The sequence below is a fragment of the Mugil cephalus genome, chromosome 1, assembly GCF_022458985.1.
Source record: "Mugil cephalus isolate CIBA_MC_2020 chromosome 1, CIBA_Mcephalus_1.1, whole genome shotgun sequence".
Classification (NCBI taxonomy): Eukaryota; Metazoa; Chordata; class Actinopteri; order Mugiliformes; family Mugilidae; genus Mugil; species Mugil cephalus.
Window position 1 is genome coordinate 37,873,124 of NC_061770.1, and position 21,490 is coordinate 37,894,613.

The 21,490-nt window shown below is 41.5% G+C and overlaps 1 protein-coding gene across 3 annotated transcripts in view; it reads left to right on the forward strand.

The window, feature by feature from the left end:
* Positions 1-21,490, forward strand: part of dock11 (dedicator of cytokinesis 11) — an 81,968-nt gene that overhangs the window by 32,919 nt on the left and 27,559 nt on the right. For 2 of the 3 annotated variants that reach the window (XM_047584301.1, XM_047584284.1), the window contains exons 19-39: positions 1,597-1,689; positions 2,607-2,730; positions 2,832-2,944; positions 3,040-3,123; positions 3,205-3,294; positions 4,729-4,850; positions 4,957-5,026; positions 5,124-5,249; positions 7,475-7,546; positions 7,822-7,968; positions 8,147-8,230; positions 9,488-9,599; positions 9,973-10,011; positions 11,570-11,751; positions 14,279-14,392; positions 14,714-14,789; positions 15,671-15,759; positions 17,764-17,875; positions 18,019-18,085; positions 18,297-18,344; positions 18,671-18,816. In XM_047584301.1, coding sequence (XP_047440257.1) covers positions 1,597-1,689; positions 2,607-2,730; positions 2,832-2,944; positions 3,040-3,123; positions 3,205-3,294; positions 4,729-4,850; positions 4,957-5,026; positions 5,124-5,249; positions 7,475-7,546; positions 7,822-7,968; positions 8,147-8,230; positions 9,488-9,599; positions 9,973-10,011; positions 11,570-11,751; positions 14,279-14,392; positions 14,714-14,789; positions 15,671-15,759; positions 17,764-17,875; positions 18,019-18,085; positions 18,297-18,344; positions 18,671-18,816 — 2,110 coding nt within the window. The remainder of the gene's footprint in view (positions 1-1,596; positions 1,690-2,606; positions 2,731-2,831; positions 2,945-3,039; positions 3,124-3,204; positions 3,295-4,728; positions 4,851-4,956; positions 5,027-5,123; positions 5,250-7,474; positions 7,547-7,821; positions 7,969-8,146; positions 8,231-9,487; positions 9,600-9,972; positions 10,012-11,569; positions 11,752-14,278; positions 14,393-14,713; positions 14,790-15,670; positions 15,760-17,763; positions 17,876-18,018; positions 18,086-18,296; positions 18,345-18,670; positions 18,817-21,490) is intronic. The other variant, XM_047584292.1, reaches the window with a different exon arrangement.

Consider the following 21,490-nt stretch of genomic DNA (forward strand, 5'->3'; position numbering starts at 1 on the left):
GTCTCCCACTCCGTCCCTCCACCGACCAGCTCTGCTCATTATCGCTCATTAGAGATGACCGCCATTGTTAGCATCCAAATTAGTGGAGCCATCGGAGCAGGTCTGGATGTTCCTCTCCTCCTTTGTCGACCCTCATTAGGAACATCCAGACCCGCTCATGCTTGGTCTCGCATGTTTTTCCCACACGTTTTTATTCTCTATGGTCTCACACAGAATGGATTAACACAATATACGCTGCAAAAAAAGGAGCTTCAAGAAAGCAAAGGAATACGTTGTGTATTTGGTTCAGAGACAAGAACTTTGTGCTTATTTTAAGAGTTTTTGTCAAGCAAAAAAAGAGCTAAACCCAATGACAGTTTTTTTTTTCTTAATTTAAGATGATTTGATCAAATATAAGAATATTTTGCTTCTCTCTAGTAAAGCTGTTTTTGCAGTGTACGGCATGCAGCGTATGAAAAGTGAGACGAACGCTTTTGTTTGGAATACATTTTTCATTTCTCCAAGGTATTTGGGATTATTGGGCCCTAAGAAGTATAAAAACTAATAATCATCTTTGAACTGGAAAAAAAAAATCCATATATGTGGATTATCACCGTATATCAGGTGTCTTCAACGTTTTTCAGGCCAAGGGCCTCCAGACTGACTGAGAGATTAAGTAGGGACAGGTCTATTTTAAACTCCTAGTGCTATTTATAAATATACATTATTATTATTATCATGTTGCATTTAATACTAATCTATTCAAATACCAAAAGTCGGCAAAGTGTAACAAACTTTATTTATCAGTATTTATTTTAATACCTGAGCAGAGCTGAGCAGAAACACGACTATAAACGGTTTTACCGTTTGCTAATTATCGTTACTATTGACATAATTTGTTAAATTTGCACATTATATCAAACTGGAAAAGTTAATAAGCGTAAATAACTTTATCCACTTTTAAACCCAAACGATGTGCTGCCACACACTGCCTACTGCTGTTGGCTAGACTAGTTAGCTGCCATCTTCTAGTGTTTTACTTCGGATCTTGGCAGAGGGGAGATGTGTTGGTTGAAGTGCAGTTCTATGTCCCATCACTTCTTGCCTTCTGCTGTTGGCTAGGCTAGTTAGCTGGTGTCTTCTTGTTGGCTGCTAGCTCCTAGCTAACAGTAACATCAATGATGATGAGGCTTTGTCCACTTTGGTCCTGCAGAATGAACCCGATGAAACAGCCGCTATCATGTTACTACACTGACACTCCTTCACAAGCCTTAAAACTTAACGTCCCCATATGAGGACGCAGGGTCTCAGGAGGTTAAACAGCGGATATTCAGAGATGACTCTCAGCATTACTGTGCGAGGCCTGAAAACCCACATAGTTTGTCACCCGTGTCTAGTCAGAACCCACTGCTTTTTATAATCCAAGCCTTTCCAGTTTTCTTTCTTTGTTTTTTTGTCTAAATTGTCGCCCGCAGACTCCCACGCTCCTCGCCCCGTCATTTCTCCAAGTATCGCTCCTGACCTCAGATTGCTGAGGACTTACTCACGTCCGTGCCGCCCGACATCAAACGTCCTCGCACTTTTGACGACTCATGTGTTTTTTTTCTTGCCTTTCAGTGCATCTACGGAAAGCCGGGCGACTCTCTCTTCACGGGCAGCACCTACGCGGCCGTCCTGCATCACAACCAGAGCCCGGAGTTCTACGATGAGGTTGGACTGCCGTCTTTGTTTCAGAGTTTTAGATGTAAAGGGTGAAGCTAGGACATTTATTTAATTGGCCACCTCTCGTGTTCAGTGCTAAAATTCCTCAGCAGCACTGAGATAATCCCATAAATCTGTTCAGGCGAGATCAGGCGGCGATCTCAAACAGTTACAGCCAAGGAGAAGAAGAGGGTACGAAGGGGAGAGTAGAGGCGGAGAGGGGGGGGTCCATATGGTCTCGCTATCAAACGGATTAGGATCTTAAGCGCCCTCATATACGCCCGCAGGAACGCACAAGAGCGCGCACTGTGGGATTTACCTCCGCATGCTTCAGCTTGCAGACGCACGGCGGATAATTAAAACAACAATGAAGTTGTTCTCTGAAAACATTTCACGCCAGGCGCTGTTGGCCAAGAGAGGAAAATTTTGTCAGTGATTCGTGTCATAAGTCATCATTCGTGGCATTCCTGATGCACTTTTTTGCTGGGAGCTACAGCTGTACTAGTCTGTGCTAGTGATAACTCACCATAGTGTCTCTTTATAATGTGTCATTTCCTGTGATGAACTCAGCATGTGACAAGTCACAGGGGAAAGAAGAAAAAAAAAACAACAAAAAAAAAACATTTGTGTGCTTCTGCTGCCATCTGGTGGCTACAATGGGTTTGACCAATAAATACCAATAAGATACGATCAGCCACAAATTTAAAACCACTGACAGGATAAGTAAATAACATCATCATCTTGTGATAATTCAGCGTTCTAGTGGGAAGAGTTTGGACCTTGTATGACCTCAGACGGCCCATGTCCATTCTCTAATGGTCTCAGCTGTTTTGGAGGCAACAAGGGAGACCTACGCAATATCAGTAAGGTGGTCATGATGTTATGCCTGACCGGTGTGTGATGATGACCTGTGCCTTTAACCGCAGGTTAAGATCGAGCTGCCGGTTCACGTGCACGAGAAACACCACATCCTCTTCACGTTTTACCACATCAGCTGTGAGTCCAGCAGCAAGTCCAGCAGCAAGAAGAAAGATGGAGTGGAGTCAGTGGGTGAGGCTGATGAGAAATATGTACAAATATATATATATATATTTTGTTTAGCTCCTTAAACGTCAGCTTGCTGAAAGTCTTCTTTCATCATCATGTCTCAGTGGGCTACTCCTGGATGCCTTTGCTAAAACACGAGAGGATGCAGTCTCTGAAGCTCCAGTTGCCTGTAGCAGCCAACCTTCCTGCTGGATACCTGTGTCAGGACACCAGGAAGGTAAGAACCAATAATAAAATCTATTTTATTTATTTATTTATTTTTAATTCCAGCAAAGATGTCTACAAAATGAATCTGTCGTGTTATTTGAACAGTCTCAACCAGACATCAAGTGGGTGGAAAATTCCAAGACGCTGTTCAAAGTGAGGAGTCATGTTGCATCAACGATATATCCTCAGGTACGTTGATCTCCGCATAGTCACAGACTGTGAGTATGTGACTCTGAGTGGATGACGCTGATGTTACGTTGTCTCCCGCAGGATCTTCATCTACACAAGTTTTTCCAGCACTGCCAACTGATGAGGACGACATCGGAGGGCAACCAAGCCGAGCTCATCAAATACCTGAAGGTATTCGGATTCGGGACAGTTTTATTACCTACGATAGGAACAGATAAAAGTAGAATATATGGACTAAGTAAAATGCCAAGGAACACCGTGGAATCAATAATCAGTAGTCAATAATAGAATAAATAGATAAAAACTAAACTAAACTAAACTAAAAAAAGTGCCCAGATAGAAGATTATATAGAATTTAAGAGATTTTAAAAGATATATGCAACAGTCTCCATAAATATTATTATTAAACTTTCTATACACTACGTAAGCAACCATGCATTCATATTTATTATTATCTCTGTTTTGCCATGATAATGAGTTAATTTCCTCTGTTTTCTCAAGATGTTGAGTTATTTATCTTGTTATTTTGGGGAAACAAAGCTTTGTTTTCTCGAGATTTAATGGAATGTAAGCGTTATGTAGCAAACATTAAAGATTTATTACATTATGTTATCATTTTACTACATTATAGTGTTGAGAGCATCCTTCAGTCAACATGACAGGTCACATATTGAGAAAACAACAACGAGATAATTAACTCCAGATCTCGACAATTCAGAGGAAATTAACTTGTTATCACGGGAAAATGGAAAAAAATAATATGTGAACACATGGCCACTTAGGGCTTCTGTGGTAAGACAAGCCGCTGATAATATGATCATGTCACAGTTTTAGACAATAGCCATCCTTTTGAATTAAAAGTGAATTAAAAGATAGATAGATATTTCATTAATCCCAAACTGGGAAATTTCCCTGTTATGATACATAACAGATGTATATATATAAACAAAATGAAATAAACAATTAAAATAAAATGTGAAAATAAAAATGTATATATTTATATATATATATATATATGTATATATGGAATATTAAAAATTAAATTGCAATAAAATTAGTTCACAACCAAAATTTCACCCATCATATTTGGTGTTCCGCAAGGTTCAGTCCTAAGACCTTCTTCGTTTCTTTACCAACTAGAACCAACAGTTCAGATTTTGTTCTTGTAACAAAAAAAAATCTACACTCTTCCATCAGATGAATTGTCCTGAAAGAGATCATCAGACCTTTCTTAGCTTTTTTAAAAAAAAAAAAACTAAATTCGCATCATATTTAAGTGGTATCTTTAAGTGAAACACTCGTTAGTGTGCCAGTAGAAAACTGAATTCTAAGTTTTGGCTTTAAGATAATCTTGAGGAACCAGAACATAATGATACAGTCGTCTTCTTTCAGTTGTTTATTCATTTATTTTTTATGCCGTTGTTAAAAGCTCACAAGTTTTATGTGAAGCTGCAGCAGGATAAAATTATAAAGTGACTTCTCTGATATCATCATAGGGTCCAACACTTTTATTAAACCTTAAAGTCTCCACGTAATAAACTGTGGTAAATTGAGTCTCCCTTATCTTTTCTGTCTCTCCCCTCCCCTCCCCCGTCCTCCCCACAGTGCCTGCATGCCATGGAGACTCATGTCATCATCACCTTCCTACCCACCGTGCTGATGCAGCTGTTTGAGGTGCTAACGGCAGCCACCAAAGAAGCTCACGAGATTGCTGTCAACTCTCTGCGGTCAGTTTTTTCACTTTTTGGAAAAACAAAACCACCTCATTTATTAACATATTCCTGTGATCAAGGTGTTGACAGTGTTGCCTGTTTACCTGCTCTCTGCCTTCAGTGTGATCATACACATAGTGTCCAGATGTCACGAGGAAGGACTGGAACACTACCTGCGCTCTTTTGTTAAGGTAACATGCAGCAGAGGTGAAATAAATCAGAAGACTTGTTGTCAGAAGACACACTTTTATGTATCTATATATATTTTTTTTAAATTTCTCCTCTTAGTACGTGTTTGTAACCAACAATCCAGCATCAGGAAACTCGGCGACCACTCATGAGGTGCTGGCCACGGCCGTGACATCCGTCCTCAAGCAAACCGCTGATTTCAACACCAGCAATAAACTGCTTAAGGTTTGTGTGATCCGTCCCTCTTCTCTTCGTTGGTTTGTTGATATTTTTAAAGGCCAGCGTTCCTTTTTAGTTTGACTTTTAATTGAATTTTAACTATCTATTTTTTTACAAATTTTTTATGTAATTTTACTTTCTCAGTCGTTAGCATTTTATAGTGTTTTTTATGACCTTATGTTTGATTTTTATTTATTTATTTATCTCATGTTATGCTCTTATGTCTATATGCTATTTTTAGAGTGTCATGTTTTTAATGCAACCTCTGGTGTTTCCTCACGGTCTGTGGATTTTCCGTTCAGAAAAGGACATTAAAAAACAAAAACATTAATGGTTATTTGATTATCGTTTTAAAATTCAAAAATAAAAAAAGAAATTCAATCAGAGCCGAGAATGGATAAACACAACTTAAAAAAAAAACTGTCTATTTTAATTCTTTGTTTCTAAAAGTAAAAAATGAAATCGTTAGAAGACAGAAACAAAAAAGCGCCCGACCGGAAGTTGCCGTTTTCAAAGTAAGAGCACGTAAGAGGACGCCGCCGTGTAAAAGAAGTAGATGGATCGGTACGTTTTCTTTCAAAACAATAAAAAGTGTATCTCAGGGAAGACGATGTGACTGCAGAAAAACTGAGTCGTATATATCCTGTAAAATCTAAAAGCAGCTACGTATAATCTGCGAATAGTTAGCTACTAGCTAACATTACTCTGATATATGAGTGCAAAGATTTCTGAAGATGACCATCAGAGTAATGTTCCAAAGACATTTTAGCCTGGGCTAGCTAGAGAAGTCAGATAAAAGTACAACATATTTGCCGATGACATCCAGCTTTATATCGCCACCAACTCCTTCAACCCGTCACTCACTCCAGTCTCTCCAACTGCCTCATTGACATCAAATCCTGGATATGGACCAACTTCCTCAAAATAAACTGTGACAAATCAGATCATTATCAGCTCCAAATCCCTCACCAAAACCACAGGCAGTTTCCGCCTCACCATCGACAACACCACCCTGTCTCCAATCTCCCCACGGTCACAAACCTCGAAGTTATCTTTGACAATAACCTCTTTTTTGAACATCACATAAAACAAATCACCAGAGCTGCCTTCTTTCACCTCAAGAACATTGCCCGACTCATCACTGCTGAAACCCTAATTCACGCCTTCATCACCTCCAGACTTCCTACCTCACTGACCGGCTCCACCGCCGCAAACCTCCTTACTGCACCTCTCAGGACTAAGCACTGAACCTGGGGCGACAAAGCCTTCTCTGTAGCAGAACTCTCTCCACAAACACATCCGTGACTGTGCAGACTTACCCACCTTCAAATCTCCGACAAAAACACACCTGTTTAAATGTGCTTTTAATGTTTAGCCCAGCCTTTTGTGCTTTTAGCGTACTATTTTATGTTGTCTTGTTGATTTGATGTTCTTTTTCATGTGAAGGGTCTTTGAGTATTTAGAAAGGTTCTTCATAAATAAAATGTATTATTATTATTATACGTGGGCACTCTTGCCGTGCTCTTACTTTGAAAACGACAACTTACGGTTGCAAAATGTGAAAAAAAACAAGCGCTTTTTTTGGTTTCTGTCTTCTGGCGATTGATTTTTGATTTTTAGAAACACAAAATGAAAATAGAACGGTTTTTAAAGTTGTGTTTATCCGTTCTCGACCCTGATTAAGAAAAATGCCTTGAATTTCAAATCAAATTTTGGAATTTTACAACGAAAATCTAATAACAGCTCATTTTTTGTTTTGTTTTTTAATTTAAATTTTTTTTCTGAATGGAAAATCCAATGACTGAAACATACACGGACCCCTCACCTACTGTAGCGTTTCCACAGATCCTGCTCCTGTTCTAATGAATGTTATCTTTATTTCTTCTACATAATGACGTTTTAAGTTGTGTGTCTGTGTTGAGATGAGAGGTGGGTGCAGGTGGGATTATTGTATACAGCACTTTGTGCTACTTTTTTGTATGAAAATTGCTTTAGTCTGATTGATTGATTGGCCAGTAGCCCACAGTTGTAGTACTGGCATTGGTCAGCAGGTGGAGTACTTTACTATAAAATGTCAGCGATTGTTTCTGTGTTTTTTGAGGCGGCTTCCAGGTGAGAACTTGTTGCTGCATGTGTTATCTTCGGCAGTTTGTCAGCTCCCTTTTTCCTGGGAAGCAATTACAAAATATCTAACTCCCAAGGCTAAACGTATCTCTTATCTCATTCCACAGTACTCCTGGTTCTTCTTTGAAACCATGGCTAAATCCATGGCTCAGTACCTGCAAGAGGCAAACCGCATGAAGGTTGGTATCAAGCACTTTTCTGCTACACACATACGGCGTACGAGCGCTTTACCAAACGCCACCACCTGAAGGTCAGATGTCCTTATCTGGCATGGATCTGGTTGACAAATTTGCACGGCGTGCGATGTTGGGAAAACACGCCGGTGCATTCAAACAAATCTCACAGGCAGTCAACAAAAGAACAGAAGGCAGGCTTGTTTGTGTCGTGTTGATAATCTGTCTCCAGACTGTTTCTGGCTGTGACGCATCATTACATGAATGAATCATGTCTTCAGATGCCACGGGCCCAGCGCTTCCCCGACAGTTTCCACCAGGCGCTCCAGTCGCTGGTGCTGTCCATCATGCCCCACATCATCATCCGCCACGTGGAGATCCCGGAGGAGGCTCGCTGCATCAACCTGAGCCTGGCCAATTTCATCAAGGTCTGAACCCGACTCCTTTCCCGCCCCACCCCTAAAGACTCATAGTTTACAAACCTCACGTTGCGCAATCGTCCCTTCGCGCCGTAGCTGTTAGCGTCTGTTTGTAAAGTCTTGACATGTTGGTTTGATTTGCATTGATCACACTTGTGCTGCTCCCAAACTTGTTTTATCTCCTCAGAGGTGCCTGACCTTCATGAACAGGGGCTTCGCTTTCGGCCTGGTCAACCACTACATGTGTCATTTCAGTCTCAAAGATCCCAAGGTACGTGCCAACAGCAGATGCCAGGAAAATGCACTGCTGCAGGGAATTGCACCGGAGGTGCTAATTCTTTAAAAGCGAAGGTGATCCAAAGTAAAAGTTGAGACTTGCCCTGTTATGGGAAACTCATGATCAAAACATTTAAGGCGAGAGACGCAACAGTCTTTTCACCCACTGGTCAATTTTGAGTTTTCTTTTGCTATTTTTCTTCATTAAAATGTCTTCTGTCAAACTATTTTTTTTTAAAATGCACATTTAGATGTGTATTTCTTACATTTTGTCTGTGTTGCACCTCTAATTTACTCCTAAATTCTGTTAAAGTCATCTTTCTACTGTGAGTCTCGTCCTACGCTGGTATATAAGGTACCATTGTGAAGCTCTGTTTCTCCTACAAAAGTCACTCGGGTCCAAATACGGACATATCCTTTGTATTGGCATGTTTTGAAGGATTTGAGTAGATTAGTTGCTGGTACATAGTGGTTTCCAATAAAAATATACATGACTTTGCATCATAAGACTGGAAGTATTAACAGAAGGGATTTTTCATGTATCATTCAGAGCCTGATTTATAGAACATTTTACTCAAAAACTTGGCGAATTGATATATTTTTTTTGGGACTGTTGACAGTATTTTGTGACTTACTGAGTGATAAAAAGAGGCATCCCAAATTCCCTCTGGAAGTCTAATACATTAACAAAATGAAACATGAACTTTGAACCTCACCTTTAGCCATTATTCGAATTTCTGTTCTGGAAATATATGCAAATTAACATAACTTCCCATTTTGCACATTCAAATATAAATTCACAGAAAACAAAAAAATTGCATCAACTGGAGAAGTTTCACGGTGATACCTTTTGATTAAAGTTTTGACCCCGTTCACCTGTTCAGACCGAACGCCTGATCAAGAGCCATCACACGTGTGAAATTGTAATCATCACATTGTGGCTTTTTTTTATGACCCGCGAGCCTCCGACTTCGCTACGTGATCCACCTGTTTGCCTTCATGAAAAGCAAACATGTGTATTTAATCTGGACGTAACAGACGTGTTTGTTCTGTTCGCCTCCGCCTGTGTAAAAGCATTACATAGTTTGACTATCAAATTTCGGAAAACACAGGTAACCGGCGAGGCCTCGTTGCGTAAGGAGAACAATGGGCAGAATTGTATTTTTTTTATTTTTTCTGCCCCGTGGTGGTTGGCAGGAATTTGCATAAGTGCGCGCGGCTCACGCGATATCTGCGTGCTCTGCGCCCGCAGGTGCTGACTGAAATGAAGTTCGACTTCTTGATGGCGGTGTGCAACCACGAGCACTTCATTCCCCTCAACCTGCCCATGGCTTTTGGGCGCACCAAGCTCCAGAGGGTCCAAGGTGAGGCTTCGAGTTTTCCCTCCCACGCGCCGCTCACCCAAACTGACTTCCCCATTCTCACCTGCAACCACCACATGGTTCCCATTACATTAACCACCCCCCCGACCCCAGCCACCCCAGCCTGATTTGTTTGGCCCACCCACACACACATATTTTTAAGTGAGCCATTGCTAAATCCTACCCGTATCTGGACCTGCTTGACAAGTTTCCATTTTACCCGGCAACCACGAGTGCGCTGTGCGGGAAAGAAAGAAATGCTGCATGGATTGTTTTACAGTTTTACCCCAGAATTTCTTCATTTGTACACCCACCCACCCTCTTCTCTGTTTGTTTGTTTTTTTTGTGTGTGTGTGTGTGTTTTGCTCGTGGTCAGATTTAATTTCGTATGCGACGGAGCTTTTTGGCCCTGTAGGTAGGTGACGCTCACCGTACCGCTGCACATTGACGCCTCGCACATGCTCCTCGTTCCTCCTCGCACTAACCCCACCCCTCCCTCCCTCCCTCCCCCAACGCCAATGCTAAGCTAATTTCTCCATGCGCCTGCTCCCGGGGACCAGATCCTGTGTATGTATGTGTGTATTGTAGAGGAGAGGAGCTTGGCTGTTATGGGAATGGACTGACCCTCTTTTCTTAATGCTTAATAGACTCAATCTTGGTAAACACTCGTCAGAAACATCTCCTCCAGAAGCTGCGGTTCTCGCCGTTTGAGTTTTCTCTCTCCGTCTGCCTGTGTGTCTCTGTCATTAGAGGAGATAATTGCACATGGTTACTTAGTTCCCGGGGCCGCGCTGCCTGTTTCAATACATCATTGTTAAACACTGTTGTTTCTGTCGAAACAGACAACTTCTCGTTTCTAGAAGACTGTCTCTCCGATTCCTGCTGCTGCCGTTTTCTGCAGATTTTTTTAAAATCTCATTGCAATGTCTAATGATTGATCTGAAACGTCGGCGTCCGAGTCAGTGCATTGCAAGGTTTTTGTGGAGATTCTGTTGCATTTATTGAATCTGGTTTGTTCCATTATTTCTATGATAGTAATTCATGTATTCATAGTATTATACATTCTTAAACCGTTTGGTGTCTGGTAAATCGCATCGTCTTGCTTAAATGTCTGCTTGAAAGGGGCTATAACAGGAAACTTTGCTTACAAAAACACCAAATGACCCATTATTGGTCACTGATAAACGTGTGGAAGAAAAAAACACCGATCAGCCACAACATGAAAACCACCAAATGGTGAAGTGAATTATGTAATGTCCCTCTGGTCAACCTGGGCCGTGGCATTTTATTTGGTTTGTACAACCACTTGAACGTGGTGCATGCCAAGCACACACACCCGTGCAATCTGATGCCGTGTGTTCCTGCCAGCAAACATCCAGCCCTCCATGTTCGCACGAAAGGGAACACAGACGATAAGCCATCAAAAACGTGCACTTTTAAGTCCTTCCACTCGCCCCCTAATCGATGACGATTTGGCCGGGTGGTCATAATGTTATGGCTGATCCGTGTAGGTATGCATGCAAGTAGTTGCGACTTAAACAAAAAGAAGAAAAAGAAAACACAAAATGCTGGATGTCAGATTTGGGAATACCTCGATCAGCCACAACATTTATGCAGCTCCTCGATGGCAGCAGCCGTCGACCAGCAGGATCCAGCCTGACACAGATTAGGAACGACTCAAAAAAAACATGACAAACAACACAAGGTGTTGACCTGGCCTCCAAATTCACTAGATCCCAAACTGATCAAGGGTCTCAAGCCACAGGACCCAAAGACCACCCAGTAACAACATCCTGTGCAAGGCCCCGATGCACAGCATTAGGCAGCTGGTCGTAATGTTATGCCCGATCGGTGTATCTCCCACTGAGCACTTCAGTCTTCATTAAACTGATTCCCCAAAAAAAAAAAATCAGATGCACGATCAGCGCATCCCGTGCTGATACACTGACTCTTCCTGTCTGGCTCAACCACAGAGCAGAGCCTGGAGTTCAGCCTCACCGAGGAATACTGCCGCAACCACTTCCTGGTGGGTCTGCTGCTCAGGGAAGTGGCCGAGGCCTTGCAGCAAGCGCCCGAAGTCAGGCAGCTGGCCGTGAGCGTCCTCAAGAACCTCCTCATTAAACACGCCATGGACGACCGTTACACGGCATTCAAGGTGAGGCGGGGCAGGGCTGGGCTGGGCCGATGTGGGCATTTGATGAGACAAGAGACAAGCAAGTGAAATCGAAATAAGAACTGAGATAGAGAGGTGGGATTTATTGCCTCTGAGGTTTTGTCATTGTAATTACTCTTGCTTTGACACCAGTTGTAAACATCTAGATATGCTTAGTTTATATAGACCCCTTCACGGTTTGTAAACAGTGCGATGCTTTTTGAGGGGCGGGGCTTAACTGGATGCAACACATCTCTAACACTACAGCCTGTAAACGCCAGTTAGCGTATTTCAATGGACTGTTTTGGCAGAACACAATGAACGTGATAAAATATAAAACTGCGCCAGCGGTGTAATGGATTCTATTCAATTCAGTTCAATTAAATTTTATGTATAAAGCGCATTTCATGCACAAGGCAGACTCAGTGTGCTTTACGAGAGGTAAACATAGTTACAATACAAACAGTTAAATACAAATCAATTCGGAATCAATTGAAAAGTACAAGTGCAAGTAAACAATCATATGTGTGCCATTTTCACCACATATACACTTAAACTCATACATGAACCCCTTTCAGTCAGCACCACTCGTATTGTTGTGCCCCTTGGCTGCCCGATAATCGGCCTTCAATTTTTCAAGTTTGTCCTTCATTTGTTTCACCGTCCTGATAAAGCAAAGTTTGGCCATATCAGCCGCGATCCGCTGGAAAACCTTGTCCCGCTGTACACTCTCTTCTCCCAACAAGGACAGAAAAGCCCTCACCTGACTATTTTTTTCTGACCAATCAGTAGTTAGCAGCGTTCTGTGTCACATTTTCGGCCCCAATTCACCTACTTCGGCCCGACTGTAGAGGAGGTACTAAAAAGTACCCAGAAAAGTATCCCTTTGGCCTTGTTCAGCCAAGCTTCTAGCGATGGAAATCTCTATTTAAAGTGGGCGGTGCAGAGGTAGAATATACTAATACATAGTATATTCTGAGACTGCGGATGTGATTTTAAAAAGTTGACTCTCAACCGCTGGATGGACGATTTGACCAAAGTCTGGTCTGTCTTTATCAAGTGAAGTCTCTCCAACAAAGATATTACAAGAAGTAAGTGGAACTGCTGTGGAGGGTAACGTAGTAAATGCAACTTCTGCTTGGACACCTCTGAAACATGCAGCTAGCATTGTGTTAGATAGCGGTTAGCGTTAGCATTATCATTAATATATTAATATATAACAAGAATCCCCTAAATAAGCATTAACTTAATGTAAACGATTTAGTCGTATCCATAATGTTATCGAGGCTGAAATTGATGATGCATTAAATATAAATCAAACAACAAAAAAAAATATTAATCTGACCTGATAAGAGATGTGTGTGTTGATTGTCTCCCTCTAGTCCTTTCTTTTAATCGCCAAAGTCAAACCAAAGTTGTCTACAACTGGCAGTGGCTGGTATGTAATTAAACTTCAAGTAAGTGTTTTTGATTTTCCAGTTTCGTCTCCAAAAATACAACAAGACGACAATTTCATGGTTGAAAGTGACAGTGTTCGCCTCCAGCTTCCTACTGTTTTGCCTCCAGTTGACATTGTGACGTCACAGTGACGTAGGCCATGAAGAGATCGTCAGTTTCAGCCTGGATAACGTTATGGGTCAGAATAAACTGTGACTGAAATAACGTCAGCTTAATCCTTATTTAGGGGATTCTTGATTTATGTTAATGCTAATGCTAACCGCTAATTAGTTAAGTGTTTCATGGGTGTCCAAGCAGAAGTTGCAATTTACCGTCCACAGTGTTTCCATTTACCTGTTGTAATATCTTTACTGGAGAGGCTTCACTTGATAAAGACAGACCAGACTTTGTCCCCTCCGTGTCCTCCTTTGGTCAAATCGTCCATACAGTGAGTGAGAGTGTAGGAGTTGGTGAATACAGTCAACTTTTTAAAATAACACTCACGGTCTACGAGAGTGTTTTAGTATATTCTCTAAATTATACGTTTCCTCGTCCTTTTGTGCCAAAACAGTCCATTGAAATATGCTAACAGCTGTTTACAGCTATAGTCTTGTCTTGAGATGTTTTGCCTCCAGTTAAGCCCCTCCCCTAAAAACAAACGTCACATTGTTTACAAACTGTTAAAGGGTCTATAGCTTAATATAAGAAAGACTGAACAAGACAGTTAACAAAGCCCTGCTTTCACAGTGGTGTATTCATATATATACTGTGAATCATTAAACCGAGGCAATCAGAACTCAAGCAGGATCGCACCACACACCTACAAGTTAATATTTGACATGACACCGTTCCTCATGGTCAAATAAATTTTATTTTAACAATGTGTTGACTTCCCCAGAGCAAGATACGGATGTCTGTTATTCAAACAAGTCAGTGTGTAGAGTGCAGTCCTCACTGATAACAGCCGCAGGCCAGGTGTCAACCCAACAATTACCCTACAACGCTTTCCCCCTTTATGATTATAATGCCGTCATGTTACCGGATACTCTGCATCCACATCAATTATTAATCATTTCGATGTTTAATGTTTCAGAACCAGCAGGTCAGGATCTGTTTATTGTACATGCCGCTTTACGAGCTGCTCTACCAGAACTTGAAGCAGCTCTCGGCTCAACCCGTCACCTCCGGCCCCGGCCTCGGCCTCAATGTGAGTCCCCTCCGAGCTTTTGACTTGATTTGAGGTTTAAGGAACTATTCTGGGAAAATATAAGAAAAACAGACATGTGTGGGTAAAGACAAAACATTTTTCTGAACCTCAGAGGAATCACAATGAGGCTCTGTGGAGATGTGAGTTATACACTGTATTTTTTTGGAGATAGCTGGAGTTAATTAAGTGGAATTTGAGCACCTTGCACTAAACACATAAGTTCAGTCTGCATCAATTTACAGCAACATAAACTTTCTTTCTTTACTTTCTTTTTTTTTTTTAATACCCTCTCCTTCCATCTCGTGGTTGCGGCCGGGCCAGGGCTCCAGGGACGACCTGATATCCAACAGTTCCTCAGATAGCAGGAGAATCAGCACCGCCATCGACAGAGAACACGGTGAGCTCCGAAAAACCGCAGATGCACTGTGTACGTGTGGTTTCCGGCCTCTTCCTGTTTACAGATCCGTTTATCATCAGAGGCCCTCGGCACCGCGGCTGCACGCAGGAATATTTTCGTTACGCACGACTTTAGCCGTCCATTAGCAGCACTCTGAAGGCAGACAGCTGCGCACCAGACACGAGTTCCCTTTACATTATTGTTTATTTCTTCTTGGGATTTGACACCACTTAACTGAGCCGGGCTCTCTCTGTTATGTTGAAGACTTTTTGATTCGCGCATCACTCACGGCTGACACGATGATGGTGTTAAAATGGAAGTGGTACCCAAGACTGGACGAGGATCTCTGGGCAATAACAAAATCAAAGCGGGACACAGTGAACATTTTTTTTTTGATCATTTTTTTTTATTTAAAAATGTTGCTTCAGTTCTTTAATGGGAGTGGCGGCTGCTCGTTAGACGCTGATTGTCGGGGGATTGCGAGGCACTCAAACCCTTCTTCCCATTGTGCTTTAAAATGTCAAAGTTTCCCATTTGTATAAGGTTCACAAGGCCCAGATACAGTAATCAGCGTAGCACTTATTGTGACCTTTAGTCTCAAAAAGGAAACTCCCACAGACATCCCACAATGCTCCACAGTCATTTCTATTCCCTGGCGATATTACATTTATAAGTCACAGAAGACTTTTCGAGTGGTTTCACAGGCCCACAAGTGTTCCCTATCAATAACGCTAAGACATGTTTATCCACCATGTATCACGTTATGACTATGAAAGTATTTTCCACATCATGTTCGTTGCTTGTTTGCTTGGGAGAGTGGCATCGCTGTATCCATGTTTCATTTTCTTTCTGTCGACTCTGTGACGCCGTGTTGGCTCCAGGTCTTTCTGCCCAGAATGGCCACGTCGTGAGGAGGGAGGACTCCAGAGGTTCCCTGTTCATGGACCCGGGAACCCCAGACAGCAACGAGGTGAGGAGGTGTTTCCTAGACTAATGACGAGGCAGGTCGTAAAACTGAGGATTTTACTGCTGACAATACCTTGGGGCACCTGAAAATTGATTCAAGGAAGCTATGAAAAACATGCCACTTCCAGTTTTACATTCCCACTCCAAAGCCATTGAGAAAGTATGCGCAGCTGGTTGTGCGCCAATCGGCCACAACATGAAAACCACCTCCCTGATATTGTGTAGGCCTCCCTTGTGACGCAGCAGAGAGTGGACGTGGGAATCCTGAGGCTGTCCTGTGCTGTCCGAAAACAGAAAGTTGTTAGTAGGGGGGGGGTCTTTGGGTCCTATGGGTTGAGGGGAGGGGCCTCTGTGGATCAGGCTCGTTCCAGTGCATCCCACAGTTTGGGGTCTAGTGAATTTGGAGGCCAGATCAGCACCTTGTGTTGCTTTTCATGTTTTTGTGTCATTGCTATGGGAGTGGGGGTGTCTGGTCTGGTCTGGGTGGGTGGTACATGTCTAATTCAGGGGTTTTCCAGGCCAAACTCATGGTAGTGACCCCCTACCTATACCTGTGTTCTATATTAAACTCAGCCTAGTGTTGCCGATGAACGTACATTATTATTATCAGTGGGGCGGCCGTGCAACTGCAGTAAACATAAACATACCCGACATAAACTGTATTTATATGTATAGAATTGAAAGATGAAAACAAAACAAAACCTCAGTAGTCGGCCGATGGGAGCGAGCCGCACTGTTAGCTTCCCTGCTAACATTGCAGCATGCGTCCTGGATTTCCCCCGTGTACCGAATAGGTCAGTGTGTAACGTGCGGCCTGTCTCAGCGATAGGGACGGGGGCCTACTGTGTACAGGAAGCTTAGATTGACGGGTGTGCTGTTGAGACAGATCCCAGTTCTGACTAAAAGACAACGTCTTCTGCCTCCATTTATCCCTTTACTCAAATATGTTGGATTCATGTTAATGTGCATTTAAAGAAAAAAAAGAACAATATATATATATATATATATATATATATATATATATGGGGGGGGGGGCAAGTCAGATGAGTTGAAAGTGTCATAACTGTTGTGCAAAGTGAGAAGCTACGTCAGGTTTATTCTGGAGAACTCAGCAGATTCGTGAGAACGCAGGCTTGATGCCACTGCTCTGTATTGTTTGTGGTGATTTGAAACACGGCGGTTAAAATGTACAACACTGGGCAGGTTTCATCACTTGTAAATAAGTTATGCAACCGCAACTGATAACAAAAATAATTCATTTAATTTAAATTTCTTAAGGGCTGGGTGGTGTACAGGTTCACTCTGGATACATTTTGATATGAATTTTTAATATGCAGGCATACACCAGGTATTTGATTACACATTTAGGGATTTAGAGCCACCAGACGTCCCTGATGTCTGGGGACAGCCCCCGTTTTAGATGACCTGACCAAATTTTAGCATTGTATGAATGAGAAAAAAAAAATGTTGCGCGCGGACTACAGTTATTACAGTAGCTGGTCATACTGCTATTGATATTACTGACATAATTCATAATGTGAATAAATATGTCAAAATGAATGACAACCTAATTGTTCCTGTTACTTAATTTCATTTTGATAACATATAATTCTTCATGTTTTTATTCTTATCTCAAGCTGTAAATGTCCCCCGGATTTCTACATCAGCAGGCAGTGCTAACACGGGGCCGTGCGAACATGTTTTACTACTAGCGTTGGATTATTTTACAATATTTACTCACCATCACAGTAAAATAGTCCACCCTTAGTTAATCTACTGCATCAACCTGTAGAAAATGTTGTGAAGACGTGATTATGCGTGAAAAAAGATCTAAATATACCGTAATATACTGTGATACTGTTGACTTTAGTCTTTGAAATTACCAATTAATTTGACAGCATGAAAAAAAAAAAAAAAACACAATAGCATAAACTAAATCCTTTTAAGTGTCTTTACCACCCCGTGCGAAAACATTCAATGTGTTCCCGTCTGTTGTAATTTGTTCCAGCTGCAGAGACGAGGCTCCACCATGAGCAGCAGCCCCATCGGCAGACTGGGGCCGTACGAAATCAAGGGCCTCCTGTTCTGCTTCCTGCACATCGTCAAGACCTTGACAGAGGGTGAGTGTCGATGTGTGGCCTTCGCTGGACGGGGGGGAAAGCCTCTGTTCGTCGCAAGCCGGAGCGTGAAATCGCAACAGATTTTTACATTTTGCGGACGATGTGCGACGCCTCCTAACTGCACCTTTACGTTTAATCCACAGACACTTTAACGGCCTACTGGAACAAAATCAGCCCTCAGGACATCATGAACTTCCTCAGTTTGCTCGAGTGAGTGGTGTGAGAGTGAACCTGCGCATCGCCGCAGTTGTAGCCTGGGGCTGCAGTTGTGTGAAATCAGACGTCCTGTTTCTTTAGGCCATTATTAAAACAAACAAAGGCATCAGTGCAAACATTCTTTTTTAACAGCACTCGTAAATGTGATGCAAAATTAACTCTGTTGAATCCAAATGACATGTTTTTGTGTGTGCTCTCCTGGCAGGACCTGTCTGTTTCAGTTCCGTTACACTGGAAAGAGGAACATTGGCAGGTAAGGCTTGGAAATAGCAGCTGCTCTTCACTTTTACTCATCATACTTGACTTGCCTGACAGTATCTGACACCCAGCTAAGTTTAGTGCAGTTGCAAGGAAGTATGATTCTGGGTTTGCTTGGTAAATTTAGTAGATTTTGTGTTGTGTTGCTGATACCACACATTTAGTATCGCGTGACCATGTGTTTGCCTTTTTTTATTGATGTTTCATGAATTATTTAAGGTTTCAGCCTTTCAGGGCCTCATCAACCTTCCTCTTTATTATTTCTACCTTCCATACTAACCAACGCTTATCTCTCTCTTTTTATTATTCGTTTAAACGCAGGAGCCACGAGGTGTGTGTGTCGAAGCTGTTCTCCTCGGACAGGAAGTCTCAGACGATGCCGGCCATGCGCTGCAACCGTGCCAGCCTCATTCAGACTAAGATGCACCAGTTCGGCACCATGGAAGCCTCCCACACGCTCAACTCAGGTAACGGCGCCCACCGGTTTATACGCAACACGGCCCAGACGGTCCAATGCTCCCAGCAGCTTTTCAAATAAAAGGAACTGACAACTAACTGTAAGATTCATGAGTAGGACTTGACTGTCAGTGCAGCTTGGGATTATGGGTAAGTTTAAACAATATGGTGTGGAAGCCCATTTCTGCTGACATGATGGAAAAAAAAAACGATCCCGAAAGTCATTATAATGACAGTCCTTATTGACATAATGGTTTAATAGAGAGAAAAGGAACTGCTCTTAAAACGGTGAGTTAGTATCTTTAAATGAGGAGTTAGTGTCTTAAAATAATGAGTTAGTGTCTTAAAATAACGAGTTTATGCCTTAAAATAACGGCTTTGTGTCTTAAAATACAGAGTTTGTGTCTTAAAATAACCAGTTAGTGTCTTAAAATAACGAGTTAGTGTCTTAAAATACAGAGTTAGTATCAGATAAATGAGTTAGTATTTTAAAATAATGAATAAGTGTCTTAAAATAATGAGTTACTATCTTAAAAATAATGAGTTAGTATCAGACAAATAAGTTAGTATCTTAAAATAATGTGTTAGTATCTTAAAATAATGAGTTAATATCTAAATAATGAGTTAATATCTAAATAATGAGTTAATATGTCAAAATAATGAGTTCATATCTCAATAATGAGTTACCAAATGAGTTATCAAAGACATTGCCGAACTGGATAAGTACAAGTAACGACGACTCATGTGGGAAAAAAAGTAAAACCCTATGACAAGCGCTGGCGTAAACCACTCATCCCCAAATGGATACAAATTACAACAACGAGCACAGATCACTGAATCTGAGTCACTTGGACTGTAAACATTTGAATTCACTGAACAGAGACACCATGATATTGCATATGACATAGATCCTGAACCTTTTCCATCAACACACAGAGTCATTGTGAGTATTACGCACAAATTATCCTGGAAGCCACTTATACGGATTATTGCAAGTCAATTGCAGCGCATATAAAACAACTACGGAAACAATATTCAGACTTAAAAAAAAAAGATCAATCAGAATTGTGAACAAAAGCGCCTACAATGAACCATCAAACCCACACTTCATCCAACTGACAGCACTGAAGTTCAAGGATCTGGTCGACTAAAAACGGTTTAACTTAAAAACTTAAAACTGTTTGAATCATACACACAGGAAAACACCATCTGTTACCACATCAGAGTTGTTTTATTTAAGGGAAAATAACCACAATTTCGGGGGAATATTCATGTTTAAAAAGCAGCAGATACGCACCCACTCAAACATGCACTGTGCATCTGTAAGAGGAGGAAATCTGTGGAACAGCTGTGGCAAAGAATCGAAAACATGTAGGTCACCAAACAAATTCAAACAAATCTTTACCAACAACTTTCTGAATAGATACAAGTTGGAAATGGACACCAGCGTGATCAACGAGCAATGTGCCTCGTTTAGCTGATATCCTTCTTTTCTTCAGTTTTGTTGTTGTTGATAATTCATGTGACTGATTAAGATCTTAGGGTATTTGGGATTATTAAGACCTAAGAATTATAAAGTATGTTTTACAATTTAAGTCATCAATATGAACCAAACTATAAAATGATTTGTTGCAATGAAAAAGCAGAATTGGAAATGATGAAATCCCAACGTCCGCAAACGTGTACCTGCGAATTTGTTAAATTTTCATGTCACATCTAGCTAGAAGAATTAATAAGCACAAATAAACAAGTGTGTTGACCCTTCACTACCAGCACATGGCAGACAACAGGTCTAAATGAAGCAGAATAAGCTGCTACAAACCTAAAACGTAATGTCCCCATATGAGGACGTCGGGTCTCAGGAGGTTAAAAACAAACAACAACGGGGTAGGACTGGATAAGTTTTTAGTAACTTCATCCTACACCCTTTACAAACATGAAATGGCTATTTATGTTGTTTTAGAGTTGTCCTACCAACTGGTGTCATTTAGTTTTGCCTGTTTGTTTTAACATGTTTGAATAAATGAGTAAATAAAATAATGAGTTAGTATCTCAGATTATTTTAATAGTAAAGACCACCCACAAAAATGTGTCTATTTTTGTTCTTCTTGTCAATTTGACAGACTCTTGGCCTTTATGGTGACATTTTTCAAGTCTTCCAGGTGGATTAAATGGACGATGCTAAACCGATCTCAGCCAGACTTGTGCCTGGTGACACAAGTGTTGTCAGAGACACAAACACACATTGAGCTGCTGTAACATTTAGAACAAATAAACCTGCGCCAGAGGCACCTGCTGCAACCGCGAGCAGACGGTTCGGCGTCAAATGCTTCGAGGCGCCTCCTAGACGTACATCATGTCGCCGGCCACACTGTAACTCAAACTCTCTGAACTTTGCACACTGGGTACGTGACAGACCCGTGCAACAGTGCATAAAATCTACAAAGACACTGAGCGCTCTGTTGCAGACAACAAACGGACACGTTCTCATGCATATTGACAAACTCTGCACAGGCGTTAAACTGCCACCCTAACATAAGCATTAAGGCTCGGCAGAATGTAAACACAGATTAATAGCATGTCGATAGGTTGAGGCTTCCCTTCAGACTTACATCGCTGCATTCCTTTTTCTTTAGCGTTTTGCAAGCTGATGAGAAACGAGCTGCAACAAAGTTGCGAGTTGTG